At 31.1% G+C, this 22,432-nt stretch overlaps 1 protein-coding gene across 2 annotated transcripts in view; it reads right to left on the bottom strand.

Annotated features, from left to right (window-relative positions):
• The window catches only part of LOC119600434 (homeobox protein Nkx-2.1), a 343,605-nt gene that overhangs the window by 236,314 nt on the left and 84,859 nt on the right, over positions 1–22,432 (bottom strand). For both annotated transcript variants that reach the window (XM_037950641.1, XM_037950640.1), the window contains exon 3: positions 6,157–6,368. In XM_037950641.1, coding sequence (XP_037806569.1) covers positions 6,157–6,313 — 157 coding nt within the window. In that variant the 5' untranslated portion in view covers positions 6,314–6,368. The remainder of the gene's footprint in view (positions 1–6,156; positions 6,369–22,432) is intronic.

The following is a 22,432-nucleotide window of genomic DNA, read 5'->3' as shown; positions in this document are numbered from 1 at the left end:
AAAATAATACATTCAGTGAACAATTTTTTTTTCTTGAATTGGAGCGCACAACAGGCCCGATAGTGGCCTAGGTGTATTTCTTCGGATTTGATGTAGTATACATCCTCCTATCAACCTAACCTAACATAAATTGTTCTGTTGCTTTCAATGCTCAAGTCCTGTTATAAGGCGTTATTCCGAACTCCATTTAATGAATAAAAAAAAAATGTTGATATAAAAAAATTTTAATATTTTAGTAAAGTAAATAAATGTATAATTAAATTGTTAATATTCTTTAAATGTATGTGTTTTGACAAACCAACCAAAAATAGATTGAAACTACCATCCTACCAAATGAAAAAAATCCTACCAAAATAACGGCAACGCTGAAAATTTTCAAAAACAGCTGACAAATAAATCAAAGCGAATTTATATTAAACAAAAAATGTTTATAAATTTGAATCTGTTTATAATTTATTTTGTATTTTGTTTAAACTTTTAAAGATTAAAAACATAAAAATATACACTAATCACACAATTTCATTTTAATCACAAAATTCACATATACAAAATGAAACCAGTTTGACATTAACAAAATAAAAACAAAGTTTGACATTTATAAAATGTAAACAAAGTTTGACATTAATTATACACCACGGCGAAAAATTAACATAATAGCAAAAAGCGATCAGCTGTTCTGATAACACTACCTTTTAATTAATATATCTTGGACTATAAGGTGAAGTCATTTCATTTTGCGGCGAATTCATGAAATTTTTCATATATGTAGTTTGACAGCGTCGGGTTTGAGGGAGAATTTTTTTTTATATTTTTTTATTTTTTTCGGGCTAAATTTCCATGGACAAAAAAACAATCAGCTGTTGAAATGACTTCACCTTATTAGTTTCGCCATGAACGTACTCATACGTACTAAAAACTCATTCTGTCTCGTTTTAGCGTTCATTGAAGGAGGCTGTGTTGTCGCATGTCTGTTAAAGCAGGGACGTTTTTAGGATTATAATTCTTATACCCTTCACCTTCGTGAGAAGGGTATATATAAGTTTGTCATTCCGTTTGTAATTTCCAAAATATAATTTTCCGACCCTATAAAGTATATATATTCTGAATCCTTATAGAGAGTCGATTAAGCCATGTCCGTCTGTCTGTCTGTTGAAATCAGTTTTCTGAAGACCCCAGATATCTTTGGGATCCAAGTCTTCAATAATTCTATCAGACATGCTTTCGAGAAGTTTCCTATTTAAAATCAGCAAATTCCGTCCATAAACAACGGATATATAAGCAAAAATCCGAGACAACCTCTGAAATTTTCATAAAAAATAAGCAACAACAACACTGCTTATTCATTGCTTTGTGTATTTTGTTTTTTTGATTAGAATCATTTTTATGATTTTACACATCCATTATTGTAATCAAAATCTTACCCGAATCTAAAAACAACTTAACGAATCAGTTAAAATGAATCAAATGTTAATAATTAAATAAATTTAATCTCTAAACTAAAATTGACAAATGAGTATTAACTTACATTCCCCATAATAACTTCCAAGTATATCAGAAAGTTTTTTTTTTAAATAGGTATATTTCAAAAAAGAAAAAAATTTTGGAACTCCTTAACGACTCTAAACGGCTCCAAATTTTTAATTTTTTTCCATTGATAGTACTTTTAATACGGAATCTAACGATACTATTTTTTTGGTTTGCTCTCTTATAATTATGGAGTTATAGACGTTCAAAAACTGTATATATAAAGTTAAAAATCACGGGAATGACTTGTTCGATTGTAAAAAAATAACATGATATGAAAGGTCGTGGAAAGGCCTTTCAGATGATGTGCAATATTATATAAATTATTAACCCATTGAATGCCAAGATCTAAAAAAGGGTTTTGAAACATGATTTTTTTTGTAAAAGTGCCCATAACTGGAAAAGTTATGGGCAAAAACATAATAAGCTTTTATTTGGTGCCTATAACATAGTGTTAACCGTTTAAATTCCGAAAATATATGTAGTTGAATATAATTATTAACAAAAAACTATTTTTAATGTTAGTATTTACTAAATGATAATAACCTTTAAGTGATTTTTCAGAAAAAAAAACATTATGAAAATCGCAGCCGTTTAGAGTCGGTAAATTATGCCCAAATTTTAATCCAAATATTTCTTAAATTGATATAAGTAAAGAAGTCTAAACGAAATTTACAAATTATAACTATTACTTTTAATTAAAATACCACCATTAAAAAATTAATTTTTCCATGCCTGTGTTGTAGTGAATGAGAGTACCAAATGTTCTATATTCTTAATTTTTTTTTTCTCCAGCAACAACTGACCAATCATACCCAGCGGTAAAAATACGCATTATGTACTCGCTTATCTAAGTGATATTTCGTGGCAGTCAGTGGTGATGCTTTCACTTATTCTTCCACTTAGATTTAACATGAAAGTATCCTAGGCTGCCTCATCGACGTGCTCTCGCTTAGAATGTAATCCACAGTAGCATTAAGACAAATTAAAATTTCACTTACATAATGTGTGGAGTTCTAAGCGAAGTTAATGAGACGCCTATAAACGCTTGGAAATAAGAATGTAATGTATGTAGATTACAATCCTATTTGTAAGTTAAAGTACCATGTGTTCCGATTTTGTTATAGAAAAAATATTTTTTTTTATATTTATTTTAAATTATGTAAGTTTATTTAAAAATGATCATCAAATAAAAAACATGTATTATAGTTAATTCTATAAAAATATAAATAAACAAATTTAACGAAGATAAATTAAATGAACCTTTATTTTCTTTTCCGTTCTTTATTTTCTAAATCCGTTTCTGCCACTTAGATCACCACAATTATTTTAAATTTTTACAATAAAATAACTTTTTTAACAAAACACAACTTCACTTACAAAAGATCAACTTTAAACTGAAACATAAAGATTCTTCTTTTCATGTAGTATACAAAAGAAAAATAAAACGGTACTTTAGTTCTGTTTCTTCTTAAAGAAATAAAAACAAAAAACAACATTAAAAAGGCAGCTAACTCTCTGCTTTAATCGTAATCTATGTTATAATTAAAGTGCATGATATGTTGGATTACGCATACATTGCACTCTAAGTACTTAGATTGCTCGATTAGAACGTCATACTGATGTCATCGAATATTATCTAAGTACTTTGTTTCATTTACCGCTGGGTATTTGTCGCCGTGCTCTTTTTCCGGGAGAGTTGGCCTTCTACGGCAATATTTTATGGCTCTATGTCAGGGATGTCCAAGGCAAAAACTGTAGTTGTATTAGTGAGCGAAAGAGAATTGCACTGACAGAAAAGTTGTGTGAATAATAAAGAAAATTCTGTTGCTTGTTTTATCTGGAGAAACACATTTAAAAATACAAATAGCATTGAAAAGTGTTATAATTTCATTGTCTTTAATACTAATATTTTTCAAAAAGTATTGAAAACATTTTTAAATTTAAAAAAAAATAATTCAAAAATATTTATTAAAAAAAACAAATTTTTAAAAATTTCGCAGTATACCTTACACAATTTTTTTACATTAACGAAATTTTCGTTTTCTAAAGTGAGAGAGTTAATTAAGTCTGAAAATTATAAAAAATTATTCAAATAATTAATAAAATTTGAAAATTTTTCAATAAATCAGTACATTACTATAAAATAATACTTTATATTAACACAAAAAAGTACAATATGAAACCTGCTTTAATAATAATATTACTTTAAATATTATTAAGAGTGAATTTCTCACAAAATATGTTTTATTTTTTCCAGTACATTATGAAACAAAAATTTAAAAAAATAAAAAGAATTGGTACACCCTCTTTGCATGTGTACTCGCTGCTGTCTGTTTTTAGTCTGCGCAAATGCGTTATGAAATGGACACCATTGCACTATGTGTTTGATTCCTAGATTTCTGGATATATTTTCGGATAGTTTGTCAAATGTATTCATAGTTAAATACACAATATTTTGCTATTTTTAATGAAGAATATGAAATATACAAATACTTGACTTTGAAGGGTTAATAATCAATAAATGATTATCAAAATTAAGCAACAATTTTTAATAATAAAATTTTTACTAAATTATTGGAAAAAATTGCTCTTTTCCATTTTTCAAAACTAAAATTTTTTATATATACTTGATTGTATGTATGTATGTATGTATGTATGTATGTATGTATGTATGTATGTATGTATGTATGTATGTATGTATGTATGTATGTATGTATGTATGTATGTATGTATGTATGTATGTATGTATGTATGTATGTATGTATGTATGTATGTATGTATGTATGTATGTATGTATGTATGTATGTATGTATGTATGTATGTATGTATGTTGTATGTATGTATGTATGTATGTATGTATGTATGTATGTATGTATGTATGTATGTATGTATGTATGTATGTATGTATGTATGTATGTATGTATGTATGTATGTATGTATGTATGTATGTATGTATGTATGTATGTATGTATGTATGTATGTATGTATGTATGTATGTATGTATGTATGTATGTATGTATGTATGTATGTATGTATGTATGTATGTATGTATGTATGTATGTATGTATGTATGTACATATGTCCATATGTCCATAATATTTCAAATAACATATTGTCAACCTACGACACATAGGCATTAATTACAGTCTAAAATAATTAAAATCCTATAAATATGTTAGAATTTATACAATATTAAATTTAATCCGTTTTAGAAAAACTCTTTGAAATATGAACTTTAAACATCAAATAAAAATCAAAACCGTAACGAATTTGGAAATTTTGGAGAACTCTATATTTTGTATGAAAAGAGTGTGTACCGAATTTCATCAAAATCAGAGAAGGTCTGCTCAAATGTTTTTTTTTTTTTTTTTTTGATACTACATATGTGAAAATTTTCTTGGAAAAAGTTAAAGGCTCTGATACACGGTTGTCAGATCTTACAACGTTGTCAGTAAAATGTGCAGAAAATGTCCAACAATCGTGAGAACTTGCAATTTTTCTTTTGCAACGTTGTCAGAAAAAGCATTACTGACAATATTGCAAGATAAAATCTATCAATTGTCTACTTTCATTTCCCGTTGGTCTTGTTCGGGAAAGATTTGAAGACCCGAAATGTGTTGGATAGTGTTACAGATAAGTATCTACCTATAAAGCAGAAAACATAGAAATTCATTAATTTCAATAGCCAATTCCAACAAGTATGTAAGAGTGTTACATTCGGCCATGCCGAATCTTCTATACCATTAAATTCTATACCCAAATCAAATAAAGTAATTTTCTGAAGGGGACCTTATATGGGGACTAGGGTTAATTATGTACTGATCCTTACAAAATTTGCAAAGATATTTAAGTTCCTATAAAATATGTTCATTTCGAATCTTACCACTATAGATGCTTTTTTATTCAGTTATGAGCTTTAAAGTCATTTTCTGAAGGGGACCTTATACGGCGCGTAGTGTCAATTATGGGCCGATCCTTATAAAATTTTACAAAGAGATTTCGATTTCTATAAAACATGCTTATGCCAAATTTAACCGCTATAGATGCTTCTTTTATACAGTTATGTGCGTTAAAGTCATTTTCTGAAGGGGACCTTATATGGCGGGGAGGTCAATTATGGATCGATCCTTTTAAATTTTTACTAAGAGATTTAGGTTCCTATAAAACATTATTATGCCGAATTTCACCACTATAGATATTTCCTTTAGCAGTTATGAGCGTTAAAGTTATTTTCTGAAGGAGACCTTATATGGCGGGTAGGGTCAATTATAACTCATTCCTTATAAAATATTACAAACAGATTTAGGTTCCGATAAAACATGTTTATGGGGGCTGGGCGAAATCGTGAACCAATATTACCCATTTTCAATACCAAACAACCTGTATTAGCTAAACATATCTGTACAAAAGCTCTCTAGCTGTTCCCGTTTGGACTCTTTCATGTTTTCAACAGACAGACGGTCGGACATGGCTAGATCATCTTAGAATCTAATAAAGACCCGGAATATATATACTTTTATGGGTCTTAGACGAATATTTTGAAGAGTTACAAACGGAATGACAAAAACAATATACCCCCATCTTTTTTGATGGTAGTCAAATTTACATCAAATATTTTAATGTACTTACTTGCAAATCTTGGATCATTCGCTGTAGTTCCATACCAAGATGCTGAAGTTCGCATATCGCTATAATGTCCAGCCAAGGATAAGTTTTCTGTAGGCCCACAATAACTTTGAACTCCTGGACTATGATAAATTGAACCCATTGTGTAAGGATTTGCCATTGCTGATGGTCCCAATGTGCTAGGTGAATTAATACTGCTGCGGCTTGAATTTGAGCTAGAAAGGCAATATTTTTATTATTTTATTTACTATATTTGAAATACATTAATGTAGTGCTCAAAAGAAAATATTTCATCATTTCGCTTATTTACTACAATTTGGTCTAAAAAGGTAATATTTTTATTTACTATATTTCAAATTTGTGATACAAAAGTCAAGAAAAATAAAATGCAGGCGTTCTCATATACCAATTATATTTCGTTATAGTTCATAGAGTACGAATATATTTTTAGTTTTCCCCTATCACTTCGTTAACTTACTTTTTAAGAGCAAAAGATGCGAAAAAGAGCCATTTTAGAAGTTTTAAATTTGAAAAATCATAAGTTTAGTAGTTTTCATTCGATTTTCAAATCCGATATTTTTTTAATGATACAAGTGTTGCCTTTTAATCCAAAAAAATAAATCCACAATTTATGGTCAAATGTCTGAGCTACGGTCGATTAAGTAAAAAAACTCACACTTTTTTAAAAAATTTTCATTTTCATCATGCTCTACTTTGGCCATGAGGCAGTGAGTTTATCTTTTATTACTTTCCTGAAGAATCACATAAAGGAAGGTTTCTAAAACTTGTTATTTCATAAAAATCTATGAAAAACTGGATGATTTATGCCAATTTTTCTAATAGCATGTTCCTCGAATTTTTGGTTTTCTCCATACAAATTAATTTTTGTATAAAAATGTTTATAAACATTTTTTAAACTTGTTACAAAGAAAAAAAGAAACATGAATGTTTTTGTATGGAAGAAATATGCAATATTTTTATAAAACTTAGCACAACTCATAACCTTTTTCATCGATTATTATAAATTGACCATCATTGGAAACCCAACTTAATGTGCCTTTTTTCAAATGTAATAAAAGCTATAGTTACTGCATCATGGCCAACGTAGAGCAGTATGAAAATTAAAAATTGTGAAAAAAGTGTGAGTTTTTTTACTTAAATGGCCGTAACCAAGACATTAATCATAAATTTTGGATTTATTTTTTTGGGTTGAAAGATAACACTTGTATCTTTAAAACAAAATAACCAATTTGAAAATCGGTTGCAAACTACCAAACATATATTTTTTTTAAGATAAAACTTCAAAAATAGCTCTTTTTACATCTTTTGCTCTTAAAAAGGAACTAAACGAAGTGATCGGGAAAAATTAAAAATATATTCCTACTCTATGGACTATAACGAAATGGAATTGGTATATGAGAACCCCTGCATTTTTTTGCTGTATCACTGTGTAATTAATGTAGTGCTAAAAGGAAAATATTACATCTTATCGATCATTTACTACAAGACTGACATAAATTAAAATACTTCGTTTCTATATTAAATACTTTTCAAGCAGATCGCCGGATTTGAAAAGTAAAACCTGATATACATATGAGCAAAATAAAAAATGTGTAAAATGATCGATGAAACTGAATTAAAATGCCTCGTATTTCGTGACTGTTTTAAAAAGGAATAAAATGTGATTTTGTTTTCATAAGAAAGCATTTAAGTTGCCTCAGATATTGCCATTTATTGTTGAATAAAATTGTGGACATTAAAGTCGAATTTTGAAGGGGGACTTTGTATAGGGGCTAGGGTCAAATGAGTACGTATAATTATAAAACTCAGTTTCCTGGACGTAATTCCTAAGAAGCTTTAATCAGTGTTAGGCAGGAATGTTATTACCGGAATAACATCACTTCCAAGATACTTAGATCTAACTTCGACGAATGCCTGACAGTGGCAAAGAAAGTGCTCGAGAGTTTCATTGTCCTCCCCACATGCTCTATATTTGTCTGAATCCGTACGTCCAATTTTACATAGATGTGCTCGTAATCCCGTGTGTCCATTCAGAATACGTACCATCATACTAACTTCAGACTTGCTCATTTTGAGGAGATTTCTTGTCTTGCTCACATCAGAGTCACCCCATAGGATCTTTGTGGTTCTACCCACCGTTTCATTATTCCAAGAGGCCTTATGGGATTCTCTTACCCATATGTTTAGTTCATTTTGCTGCGTCGATTGGTTTCTCAGGTTAACTGCCTCGAGCTCCATTCACTTTAAAGCTATTACATTCGGCCTTTCGTTGCCGACTACTCCAGAGGGGGCTGGTATCCATATGATGTAAACCTTAGCTCTGGGAGAGTATTCAGTTAAAGCTTTCTTACAATCCAATACCGTCCTAGATGTAATTCTATTCTATTCTGGTTGTCGGTAAATATATTAAGCGCCGTGGGCGCCACAATTATTATAATCCAATTTACGCTGCCCCAATTTAGAGTCATCCGTATAATAACGGATTCCTACTGGTATTTGTTCTAGTGTTCCACTTGACCAAGACATTGGGATAGAATTTGCATCACAACGAGATATATGTTGCCACTACCTTGCTTCAGTGCGGTTGCATCCGATGTAAATAATCCTGTCGAGAGAAGGAAACATAAGTTCTTTTGTCATAAGATGCATGTTCTCGGGCGAGACCCTGTATCAGCGTAGAAAAGTTGGAAATTTACGTGATTTAATACAGAAACCTTGATGCGAATCGTCCAAGGTTCCTGGATTAAATCTATATGTATTTCACCTATGTTAATTTTAGCCATCAGAGCGTTGGTAGCCGTCTCGCTCCGATGGAGGTTTATTTGAATAACCTAAGTCATGGTAATCAATTAAACTGTCTTCCAGCGAGTTGGTTTTCACCTCCTCGCTCTTTAGACTTGACTCCTCCGGGTAGACTGAAGTGGCCATTGATGCACTTCAGTCTACTCCTCCCAATTTCCTCCATTTTAGGATTAGGCTCCTCAACATTACCAGTACTTGCTTTGGGTACCGTCGTAAGTGTTTGAGTCCTTGTCGGCCGGTTTTGACAGCCCTTTCAATCGGCGCCTTCCCAATTGTGGAAAGGGCAGCCGCACTTTCTTCTGGCGAGTTAAAGGTAACATCCTCGATTTTAGGATTTGACTCCTTAACCTTATCAGTAGTGGCTACTGATGCCTTGTTCTTAGGATTTTTAGTGTTCTTTTCAGGGTTTATTGTAGCAGCCCTTCCAATCGGCACCTTCCCAATTTTGAATATGACAGCTTTAGAGGCGTAGTAAACCCTACCTTTATTCTTGGCAAGACTAGCCATAGATTTCTGGTCGTAGTTAACCTTACACGCAGGATTCTGACTTGAGGTTCCTTTGAGTGAAGAGTGGCTTGGCTTCGCACAGTGGTATAGGAAAAAAAAAGAGGGAAATAATTCGGTAACTTCTAAACGGTTAATCCGATTTTAATGAAATTTGGTATGCACAAAGAGGAGGTGTTGTCGAGTTTAGGTTTTGAATTTGGACCTTATAGGCCAACCAGGGGCCCGGCGGGGGGTCCTCAAATTAGGACACCTCGGCTATGTTAAATTTTTAAAACGATCCTATTTCTTCATTTGAGTTCCGATTTAAAAAAAATTTCGTATATAGAATCTCCTCATCGAGCACTATAAAAAATGTCGTCGTAGCAGTAAATTATCTCTTATAGTTTAGGAGATATTCGCATTTGAATATTAAAATTTTAAAATTTTTACCGTCCTTACTTTAGTTTTTTTGATAATAGCAGGTCCAAATATTTCCGATTTTCGCCATTTTTTTTTATTTGCTTAACAACAAGTTTATATACCAAGCAGTGAAAGAATTATGTAAAAATCATGACTGAGTCCAAAGTTATAGGCATTTAAATTTAAAAAATTAAAAAAAGGCGATTTTTTGTCATTTTTTTGGGAAAAAAGTATCTTTTTCTTTTTAAGTTATCTAAAAAGTTTCTAAGAAGATGTATATAGAATTTATACTTTTTGGAAAGCTGACTTTACATAAAATACGATAAATGAAACAAAACCTAAAAATTTTTGATACCGAGGGGACCAGGTCCATCCAAAAAAACCCTATTTTTTATGGAAAATTAAATTTTGAGCAAAAATTCTCAAATCGCATAGTCGATATCAAATTATAGTGACCTGTTTTATATGACCCAATAAGTTCTTAATCATTTTGTAACGGGTTTCGATAACCCCGCCCCTGGTATGGATATAATAGGCAAAAAACCAAAAAATCCCATTTTTGGGATTTTTTAAAACTTTTTTGGGAATTCCGAGATTTCTAATAAGAAAATTCGAAATTTTTATTTAATTTTGGATTTTGAGTAAAAAAATCTACCTAACTGTAAAATTTCATCAAAAAATATTCATAAATAAAATTTTTATTGCAATTTGAAAAATTTGTATCTTCGCAAAAACTGAATAAAAAACATTTTTTAATTTTTTTTAAAAAAAGTATTCCGCGAATTTTTTAATTTTCAAAAATTATATACAGTTTTGAAAAATAGACAAAATTACCTTTCCATTGATATATAACATGCCTACCTAATGTTTTTTAAGTGACAAATTAATTAGGGAAAACTCAACATCTTTTAGAAAATTTGCCTAGCACTATTATTTTCATCCATAAGGTTAACTCTTAAATTTGTTACATATATGGATGAAAATAATAGTGCTAGGTAAATTTTCTAAAAGATGTTGAGTTTTCCCTAATTAATTTGTCACTTAAAAAACATTAGGTAGGCATGTTATATATCAATGGAAAGGTAATTTTGTCTATTTTTCAAAACTGTATATAATTTTTGAAAATTAAAAAATTCGCGGAATACTTTTTTAAAAAAAAATTAAAAAATGTTTTTTATTCAGTTTTTGCGAAGATACAAATTTTTCAAATTGCAATAAAAATTTTATTTATGAATATTTTTTGATGAAATTTTACAGTTAGGTAGATTTTTTTACTCAAAATCCAAAATTAAATAAAAATTTCGAATTTTCTTATTAGAAATCCCGGAATTCCCAAAAAAGTTTTAAAAAATCCCAAAAATGGGATTTTTTGGTTTTTTGCCTATTATATCCATACCAGGGGCGGGGTTATCGAAACCCGTTACAAAATGATTAAGAACTTATTGGGTCATATAAAACAGGTCACTATAATTTGATATCGACTATGCGATTTGAGAATTTTTGCTCAAAATTTAATTTTCCATAAAAAATAGGGTTTTTTTGGATGGACCTGGTCCCCTCGGTATCAAAAATTTTTAGGTTTTGCTTCATTTATCGTATTTTATGTAAAGTCAGCTTTCCAAAAAGTATAAATTCTATATACATCTTCTTAGAAACTTTTTAGATAACTTAAAAAGAAAAAGATACTTTTTTCCCAAAAAAAATGACAAAAAATCGCCTTTTTTTAATTTTTTAAATTTAAATGCCTATAACTTTGGACTCAGTCATGATTTTTACATAATTCTTTCACTGCTTGGTATATAAACTTGTTGTTAAGCAAATAAAAAAAAATGGCGAAAATCGGAAATATTTGGACCTGCTATTATCAAAAAAACTAAAGTAAGGACGGTAAAAATTTTAAAATTTTAATATTCAAATGCGAATATCTCCTAAACTATAAGAGATAATTTACTGCTACGACGACATTTTTTATAGTGCTCGATGAGGAGATTCTATATACGAAATTTTTTTTAAATCGGAACTCAAATGAAGAAATAGGATCGTTTTAAAAATTTAACATAGCCGAGGTGTCCTAATTTGAGGACCCCCCGCCGGGCCCCTGGTTGGCCTATAAGGTCCAAATTCAAAACCTAAATTCGACAACACCTCCTCTTTGTGCACACCAAATTTCATTAAAATCGGATTAACCGTTTAGAAGTTACCGAATTATTTCCCTCTTTTTTTTTTTCCTATACCACTGTGCTTCGTCTGTGTAAGAAGACGGGAGCTCTTTTTCTTCTTAAGTTTATTCTCGGGAGACCTGATCCTCTTTGCCTCAGATCTTGTGAGAGAGTCCGATTTTTCCTTAGCATCTTTTTCAATTTCCTTCTTTGTGCTCCATATAGTCTTTCTTAGTAATAGGTGGCTTAGCTATGCTATCACTTACCTCTTTCACCATTTGCTCTACTTCATCCTTCTTGGGATTTGCTATAATGGTATTGTTATTACTATCTGAGGATTCAGAGTCGGAACCCTCACCTATGTTTAAAGGCTGAGGTAGCTTAGCACTCTCTCCGAGTACTTTCTTCTCTTTCACCCTTATGTGTTTGCCAATGGCATGCTGCACACTTGACGATTATCCGCCACGGTAGCCTAGGTACCCACCTCCATAGTTGCATTTTGCTCACGATTGCAGGATGACGACGACAGGTGACTCGCGAGTAGATCAACACTTGCCGCCGGTACTGGGTTATTTACGCCCTACACCGTAACTTTTATCTTTTTATTTTTATACCCTTCACCTTCGTGAGAAGTTTGTAATTTCTATAATATAATTTTCCGACCCTATAAAGTATATATATTCTAGATCCTTATAGATAGCGGAGTCGATTAAGCCAAGTCCGTCTGTCTGTCTGTCTGTTGAAATCAGTTTTTAGAGGACCCCAGATATCGGCGAGATCCGAATCTTCAATAATTCTGTTAGACATTCTTTCGAGAAGATCGCTATTTAAAATCAGCAAAATCGGTCCATAAATGACGGATATATAAGCAAAAATCCGAGACAACCTCTGAAAATTTCATTAAAAATAACAATTTTTTCATGCTTTGATTAATAAGCAACAACAACAACACTGCTTATTCATTGAGTATTTCGTTTCACATGTTTGGATGGCTGTGTGTTTCATTGGCATGTGTATATTGTTTTTGTTTCTTGGTGTATTCAGTTTCGTATGTTTGGATGTCTGTTGGTTTGATTGCCTTGTGTATTTTGTTTTTTTTTCGAGTATTTCGTTTCGTATGTTTGGATGGCTGTGTGTTTCATTGCCTTGTGTATATTGTTTTTGTTTCTTGGTGTATTCAGTTTTGTATGTTTGGATGGCTGTGTGTTTCATTGCCTTGTGTATATTGTTTTTGTTGATTGGTGTACAGTTTCGTATGTTTGATGTCTGCTGGTTTTACTCAGTAAAGTGTATTTTGTTTTTTGAGTGTTTATTTCGTTTAGCGTTGTTATTGTTGTTCATTTTGTTTTGCCATTGCTATAATAATGATATAATCGGGAAAATTAAATAGGTACATAAATTTAAATTTTATAAAATTTATATTTTTTAAATACACTATGGTGAAGGGTATATAAGATTCGGCACAGCCGAATATAGCACTCTTACTTGTTATTTTCCATGTTTGTCCTTTTCCAGTGTTTTGGTCAGCGGGGAATATAATATTTCCAGGTGGTGGACAATCTGCCCTCCCTCAGCTTGAATGAAACTAAAACTGGTGCAGGACAGATGGTCCACCACCCCTATCCGGGAAAACTCCCCCGTGAAATTTTTCATTTAATTGCGACCTGTAGTTTGATTACAAGATTTACATGGACGGACATAGCTAAATCGACTCAGAAAATGATTTTAAAGCGATTGGTATACTTTAAGGTGGATATAGAACCAATATTATTGTGCGTTACAAACATCAGCACAAACCCAATATACCCTCCCCACTAAACTGGTGTAGGGTATAAAAAATGCGTTGAAACTTACCAGAGTTTGTCCATTAATTTCAAATCCATCATAAACAAAAGTCACAAGTAAGAGTGTTATATTCGGCTGTGCCGAATCTCATATACCCACCATCAAACCGTATGCCGTAAAAGGAATGCTTCCCTAGAAACATCAGCGTGATATTTGGAATATGGCTTAAGTCAATTATGGCCAGAGCTCTTTTGAACTACCAAAATATTAATTAAAAAAAAAACAAATATTTTATTTCAATTCTTAAACCGTGAGCGTCAATTATGAACCGATACTCATAAAATGTTGTACATAGATTATGTATAGGACTTGTTTATGCAAAATTTCAGCGGTATACTCGTATTTTAAATAAGGAACACTCGTAGTTATTAACCAAAACTCTTTCCTGAAGGGAACCTTTTGTGTATTACCAACACATTCCGCATGAAATTCGGAGCGAATTTCATAACTGTATTTCATAACTCATATTTTTAAGTCAGTAATGATCGTTTAAATAATTTTCTGAAAATTAAATTATGGACCGATCCTCCCTAAATTTGGTGGAGAGATTTTGGCACGCATTAAACTTATGTGCGTCAATTTTCGTCACATTCATATTTTTAAGTCAGTAATGAGCATTGTAGTTATTTGCAGAGGGGGACCTTATATGGGGGAAGGGTCATTTATGGGCCGATCCAAAAAAATTGGTACAGAGGTTTTGGCTCGTAAGAAACTTACGTGTGTAGCATTTCATCGCTTTACTCGTATTTTTAAGACAGTAATGAGCGTTTAAGCTATTTCCTGAAGTGGACCCAATAGGGAGAGTAGGGCCAATTATGGACCTATCCACATAAAATTTATTAAAAAGATTTTGGCTCGCGAGGAACTTAATTGTGTATTGCTATATTCATATTTTTTAGCCAGTAATGATCGTTAAAGTCATTTTCAGAAGGGGACCTTATATGGGTCATTTATGGGCCGATCATAAAAAAAATTCGTAGAGCGATTTTGGTTCGTAAGAAACTTACTTATACCGAATTTCATCGCTATACTCGCATTTTTGGACCAGTAATGAGCGTTAAAGTAATTTTCTAAAGGGGACCTTATATGGGGGGTAGGGTCAATTATGGACCGATCCTCAAAAAATTTGGTAGAAAAATTTTGGCTCACATGAAACTTATTTATGTCGAATTTCATCGCTATACTTGCATTTTAGGGCCAGTAATGAGTGTTTAAGTCATTTTCAGGAGGGGACCTTATATGGGGGGTAGGGTCATTTATGGGCCGATCCTAAAAAAAATTGGTTAAAAGGTTTTGGTTCGTAAGAAACTTACTTATACTGAATTTCATCGCTATACTCGAATTTTTAGGCTAGTAATGAGTGTTAAAGTCATTTTCTAAAGGGGACCTTATATAGGGGGTAGGGTCATTTATGGGCCGATCCTAAAACAAATTTGTAGAGAGATTTTGGTTCGTAAGAAACATACTTATACCGAATTTCATTGCTATACTTGCATTTTGGGACCAGTAATGAGTGTTAAAGTAATTTTCATAAGGGGACCTTATATGGGGGGTAGGGTCATTTATAGGCCAATCCTCAAAAAATTTGGTAGAAAGATTTTGGCTCACATTAAACTTCTTTATGTCGAATTTCATCGCTATACTCCTACTTATAAAACAGTTATGCCCGTTAAAGCTGTATTTTGGAGGTCCACTTGTATGGGGGCTATCCGAAAAAGTGAACCGATATTGCCCATTTTCAATACCAAACAAACCTTAATAATAGAGAATATTTATGCAAAATTTCAACTGTCTAGCTCCTCTCGTGTGGTCCCTATCGTGATTTCAACAGACAGACGGACAGACGGACGGACATGGCTAGATCGTCTTAGAATTTAATAAGGACCCGGAATATATATACTTTTATGGGTCTATGACCAATATTTCGATCTGTTACAAACGGAATGACAAAATCAATATACCCCCCATCTTTTTTGATGGTGGGTATAACAAGACTGTATAAATATCCTTAAAATAATTACAATACTACTTTTTGGTGGAAATATACATAAGTCTAAGCAAAGTTTTACGTTTTATATATATATTTTTTAATAGTCCTTTAGACTTTGTACAAATATCCTTAAAATAATTGCATTACTACCTTTTGGTGCAATTTTACGCATTAAATACGGGTTTAGCTGCGGAATTTTAGATAGCAAATTGAAAATTTGCACATTTTCACCGAAAATATCGTGTACGCTAATTACAAAAATTAGCTTTTTTTGTTATTATAATTTCTATAGAGAATTGAATTTCCTACATTTTGGTTGAGGAACATTTTCTCATAACAGTAGATGTTTTCGAGCTATAGTTACGGTGATAAGACGTTCTGTATTATACAGAACAGTACTGCATTTTAGAGCCCTGTTCTGTATAAATTATTCTTTGCTAAAAAACGTGAAAATGTTCTGTATTTTATTTAGTGTTCTGTATTTGTTCAGTATTTCGTTATTTTTTCACTTTTACATAAAAACGCTTAGAAAAACACATAAAAAAATACAAAAATATTAAAAAAATTCTGACACAACTATAAATATTTAGTATTTGCTTCTTTTTGTACTTTATATTAAATGTTCATAAAATGTATAAACTTGAACATTTATTTTTTCATGAATTAAATGCATAAAAGTCCATTATTTACTATTCTGTTTATATATTTAGTATAGTAATCCTATATTAGCGAATTTTGTATAATAAACAAGATAGAGTGCTATATTCGGCTGAGCCGAATCTTAAATACCCTCCACCAGCTACTTTTATATTAATACTTTTCTAATTGATCAAATATTTGTAGAAATAAGTTTTCTCATATCTTAAATAGAAAAATCCCTAGATTCAAACAGCTCAAATCTATTACAATTCCAAGATTTATTGAACATTACCAACGCTTGGCGATTTTTATTAATTTGCATGTATGCATGTGTGTGAAAGATTTAAGGATTTTCAAAATACATATATATAATTTTGTTCTACACAAATTGATAATGCAACTAGTTAAATACGGTTTTAGGGGCAGGACCTAGTATGGGAGATATGACCAATTATAGACCGATCGTAAAAAATTCTTTAAGCAAAACTTCTGGACATGAAAGCTATATTTCAGTAAAATTCTGTATCTATATCGTAATTTAGTAATAAGTAATGTGTGTTATGAACCGATCGTGCAAAAATCTTGAAATAGAATTTTTGTATCAATAGCTTTATTTGGTAATGAGTAATGTGCATTTAAGAGATTTTCGAAAGAGGACCTTGTATAGGAGTTATGACCAATTGTGTATATAAAAACAAAATTTCAAAATTCTGTATCTATATCATTATTTGGTAATGAATATTGTACAAATAAGTAATTTTCTGGAGGGGGCCTAGTATGAGAGCTATGACCAAGTATGGACCGATCGTAAAACAATTTTATAGTGTAATTTATGTATATAAGAGCAATATTTGTGCTAAGTGTATGGATATCAATATTTTGTAATGAAATATGTGCGTTTATGTGATTTTCGGGAGGGAACCTTGCATGGGAGCTATGACCAAGGATGGACCGATAGGAAAAAAAATTTTACAGTAATATTTCTGTGCATATGAGCAATACTTGTACCAAATTTTATATGGATATCCTAATTTAGTAATGAGTTATGCGCGTTTAAGTGATTTTCGGGAGGGGACCTTGTATGGTAGCTATGACCAATTATGGACCGATGGAAAAAAAATTTCACAGTAATACTTCTGTATGTGAGGGCAATACTTGTACCAAATTTTATATAGATAACTTGATTTAGAAATGAATTATTTGCGTTTAAGTTATTTTCGGGAGGGGACCTTGTATGGGAGCTATGTCCAATTATGGACCGATCCAGAAAATTTTTTCTCTGAATGAATTCTATTGACATAAGATTTTAATTTGTAAAATTTTGTAAAGATTTCGACATTGTGACGGAAGTTATTAACAAAAATCCCATTTTCCGGTAATATGTACTTTTGTATGGGAGGTATATGAAATTGTGGACCGATTCTGGCAATTTTCAGCAGGAGTCAAGCTCTTATGTAGGAACGAATGTATGCTGATTTTCATTATCTTTCATAGTTTTCGAGAAAATTACATCAGAATGTGTAAAAAATGCTTATTTTTTTCGAGGTTGTTTCAAATTTTGATTCATAACTTTTCCCGGTGTAAACCGATTTTGCTCATTTTCAATACCAAACTGCCTAGGACAATAATAAATATTTTGGGTGAATTTCGTTAATTTTTATTGCTTCGTGTTAACGTGAGAATGTTTTATACAGACAGACAGACAGACAGACGGACGGACAGACGGGCATAGCTAAATCGACTCAGAATTTCATAAGGTCCAAGAATATATATACTTTGTTGGGTCTCAGATGAATATTTCTTGGTGTTACACACGGAATGACAAATATATACCCTCTATCACCGCTGATGGTGGTGGAGGGTATAAAAATAGAAATTTAAATGTAGAAAAACAAAATCTAAAACAGGAAATCATCAGCAAACATAGTTAACATCCATTCTTCAAAAAGGCCCACAAATGACGCGCACATTTAATCGATTTTAATCTAAAAATCAAACAAAGGAAATTTCAAATATTTTTAACAAATAGAAAAATAAATTTGAAATATTTTAAGTCAAGGCTTCTCGATTATGTTTAAAAAAATAAAAATTAAAAAAACCATACCATTTAGGAACTTATTCTTAAATATTATTAACTTTTGTCAATGAAAGCAGTTCTTAATATTTATGCTGAAACTTTTTTGTGTGAACAATCAATATAATAATGCTTAAAAGCAAAGTATAACAAGTAGTCTGACTCTTTGACAGCAGTACCTAACTCTAAGCATGCGTTACTGAAAAAGTACCTAAATCAAAATTGTATTAGTAACAAAAATTAACATGTATTTGAGCATTTAAAATGTTGGCGTCATGAACTCTCCACGAAATAAATACCTAAAACAGAGTGGCAAATCTTTGCGGATAGAATATATTTATTAAGCGAAGCCGTTGTTTGACATAACATAGAGAAGAAACAAGAACATATTTAGGAAATCTTTATTAAGCGATTAAACTGAAATGTATTAAACTTTGGAGCCCCACTCTCCAGATTTTTAAATGGGAACTTATTTCATTTTAAAGTTAGGGAGTTGTTTCATATGAAATAAATCTCCAAAAATGGGGAGTTATTTAATTTTAATTTAGGGAGTTATGTCATTTCGTTGGGGCTTTTTTAATTTTTAAAATGGGGAGTTATTTCATTATGAAATAAGTCCCCAAATTTGAGGAGTTATTTAATTTTTTATTTTGGGGAGTTATTTCATGACGCCAAAATTTTCACCAAACATAGAGAGTTTTATAAAAATTCATATAATTTTATTTGTTTGAATTTTCAATACAAAAAATGTAACTCTGTTTATAAATTAAAATTCTACCACAACAAAAAATAAATGACAATAATAAATTAAAAATAAAATTTTCGGTTTGCTCAAAATAAACGGAATTTTAATGAACAAATTTGCTAAAAGTATTTAAAAAAAAGTTAGAGTGCTATATTCGGCTGAGCCGAATCTTAAATATCCTCCACCAGCTACTTTTATATTAATGCTTTTTTAATTGAACAAATATTTGTAGAAATAAGTTTTCTCATGTCTTAAATAGAAAAACCCCAAGATTTAAACAGCTTAAGTCTGTTACAATTCCAAGGTTTATTGAACATTACAAACCCCATTCTCTTTTATATTTTTACAGCGCCCTGAGATATGCTTTAACGATATTTAATTATGCATACATGCATGTGTGTGGAAGATTTAAGGATTTTCAAAATACATATATATAATTTTGTTCTACACAAATTGATAATGCAACTAGTTAAATACGGTTAAATTGCTTTTAGGGGCAGGACCTAGTATGGGAGATATGACCAATTATAGACCGATCGTAAAAAATTCTTTAAGCAAAATATCTGTACATAAAAGCTATATTTCAGTCAAATTTTATCCATATCGTAATTTAGTAATAAGCAATGTGTGTTCATGTTATGTTATGGACCGATCGTGAAAAAATCTTGAAATAGAATTTTTGTATACCAAACTAATATTTGTGCCAAATTTTGTATCAATAGCTTTATTTGGTAATGAGTAATGTGCGTTTAAGAGATTTTCGTAAAAGGACCTTGTTCGGGAGCTATGAATTTCAAAATTCTGTATCTATATCATTATTTGGTAATGAATATTGTGCATTTAAGCGATTTTCTGGAGGAGACCTAGTATGAGAGCTATGACCAAATATGGACCGATCGTAAAATCAATTTTATAGTGTAATTTATGTATATAAGAGCAATATTTGTGCTAAATGTATGGATATCAATATTTTGTAATGAGTTATGTGCGTTTAAGTGATTTTCGGGAGGGAACCTTGTATGGGAGCTATGACCAAAGATGAACCGATCGTGAAAAAACTTTGAAATAACATATATGTGTACAAAAATAGTATGTATGCCAAATTTTTTATGGGTATCACTATTTGGTAATGAGTTATGTGCGTTTAAGTTTTTTTCTGAAAGGGACCTTGCATGGGAGCTATGATCAATTATGGACCGATAGGAAAACAATTTCACAGTAATATTTCTGTGTACATGAGCAATACTTGTGCCAAACTTTACATTGATATTTTAATTTAGCAATGAGTTATGCGCGTTTAAGTGATTTTCGGGAGGGGACCTTGTATGGGAGCTATGACCAATTATGGACCGATCGGAAAAAAATTTCATAGTAATATTTATGTATATGTTAGCAATACTTGTACCAAGTTTTATATGGATATCCTAATTTAGTAATGAGTTATGTGCGTTTAAGTGATTTTCGGGAAGGGTCCTTGTATGGGAGCTATGACTAATTATGGACCGATCCAAAAAAAATCATAGTAATATGTATGTGAGAGCAATGCTTGTACCAAATTTTATATGGATATCTTAATATAGTAATGAGTTATGTGCGTTTAAGTAATTTCCGGGAGGGGACCTTGTATGGGAGCTAAGACCAATTATGGACCGATCCAGAAAATTTTTTCTCTCAATGAATTCTTTTGATATAAGATTTTAATTTGTGAAATTTTGTGAAGATATCAATATTCTAACAGAAGTTATTAACAAAAAACTCATTTTCCGGGAATATGTACTTTTGTATGAGAGGTATATGAAATTATAAACCGATTCTCGCAATTTTCAGCAGAAATCAAGATCTTGTGTAGAAACGAATGTGTGCTTTACACAGACAGACGGACATAGCTAAAGCGACTCAGAATTTTAAAAGGACCCAGAATATATATACTTTGTTGGGTCTCAGATGAATATTTCTTGGTATTACACAAGGAATTACAAACTTATATATACTCTCTATCACCACTGATGGTTGTGGAGGGTATAAAAATTACTATTTCTATGGACAGGTGAGATTTCGTGTAAACCCCGCTATTAATTCGAATATGTAAGTAGAAATTTTAAGTATTTTGACTCAATAATATTTCTCACCAGGGTGTTGAATTCACACAGGACCCGTAAATGTGGAGGTGTAATTTCGTGTACGTGAGAGTCGGACTACATGTTATACTTTGTTTGAAACTTTATTGACAATTGAAATATTGATGGTTAAAAATAACCTGATTTAGAAAATGTTGGTTAATGTATTGTATTTTCTCCTGTTCTGTGTTTTGCTCAAAAAAATATGGTCACCGTACATAAAACCAACTTTTTCGATGTTTTGATAATTATGTGAAATATTTTTTAATATTTGGCTATCATATAAATGAAGGGCAGTAACAGTAACTCGATATGCTACAAAAATAAAATTTTGAGTAAATCGACATTAAAGTTTAAACAAATTCTGAAAAAATTGCTTATTTAAATTTGTACTTTAGACACGCTTAATAATCATATAAGGTCTTATGCCAATAGATGGATATCATAAATAAAGTGGAAACCATAAATTTAATTTTCAGTATGAAATTTATGAAGTTTAAATATAATTTTTAGTTTCTTTTTCATATGAGAATAAATTTGGCTAAATATACTTAGCTAAATTATTCTGCAGTAAAAGGCAGGTCCCGTAGTATGATTCGGTATAGGCAATCAATATTTTAAATAGAATGACAAAACACATTGGTTTGGGTTTTGCACTGAATATTCAGATTAAAATTTGGTATAATCTTGTGTTTATTCAGCATAGTTGATTTTCTGCTTCTTGGTCATCATTTTAAATATCTGAACCAATTTTGATGCATGTTGCGTCAGAAGTCTTGCACGGATTTTAGAAATTTCAAGTGCATTGTTCAAAAAAGGTTTCGATATGCACTTTATATAACAGGCGTTATAATATTATGATTTTGTATAAGCTGATGATTGTGACATGTTTTACAAAGATTATAGGATATGCTGCAATGTCTTTGGTAATTTGGTATGATAAATATGATTTTATATTATGCACATAGTTTGAACTTTATA

Source organism: Lucilia sericata, unplaced genomic scaffold (assembly GCF_015586225.1).
Source record: "Lucilia sericata isolate MDLA Ls3-8-SP2 unplaced genomic scaffold, ASM1558622v1 Contig000114F_arrow, whole genome shotgun sequence".
NCBI classification, from domain to species: domain Eukaryota; kingdom Metazoa; phylum Arthropoda; class Insecta; order Diptera; family Calliphoridae; genus Lucilia; species Lucilia sericata.
This window is presented reverse-complemented; position numbering and strand designations above follow the sequence as displayed.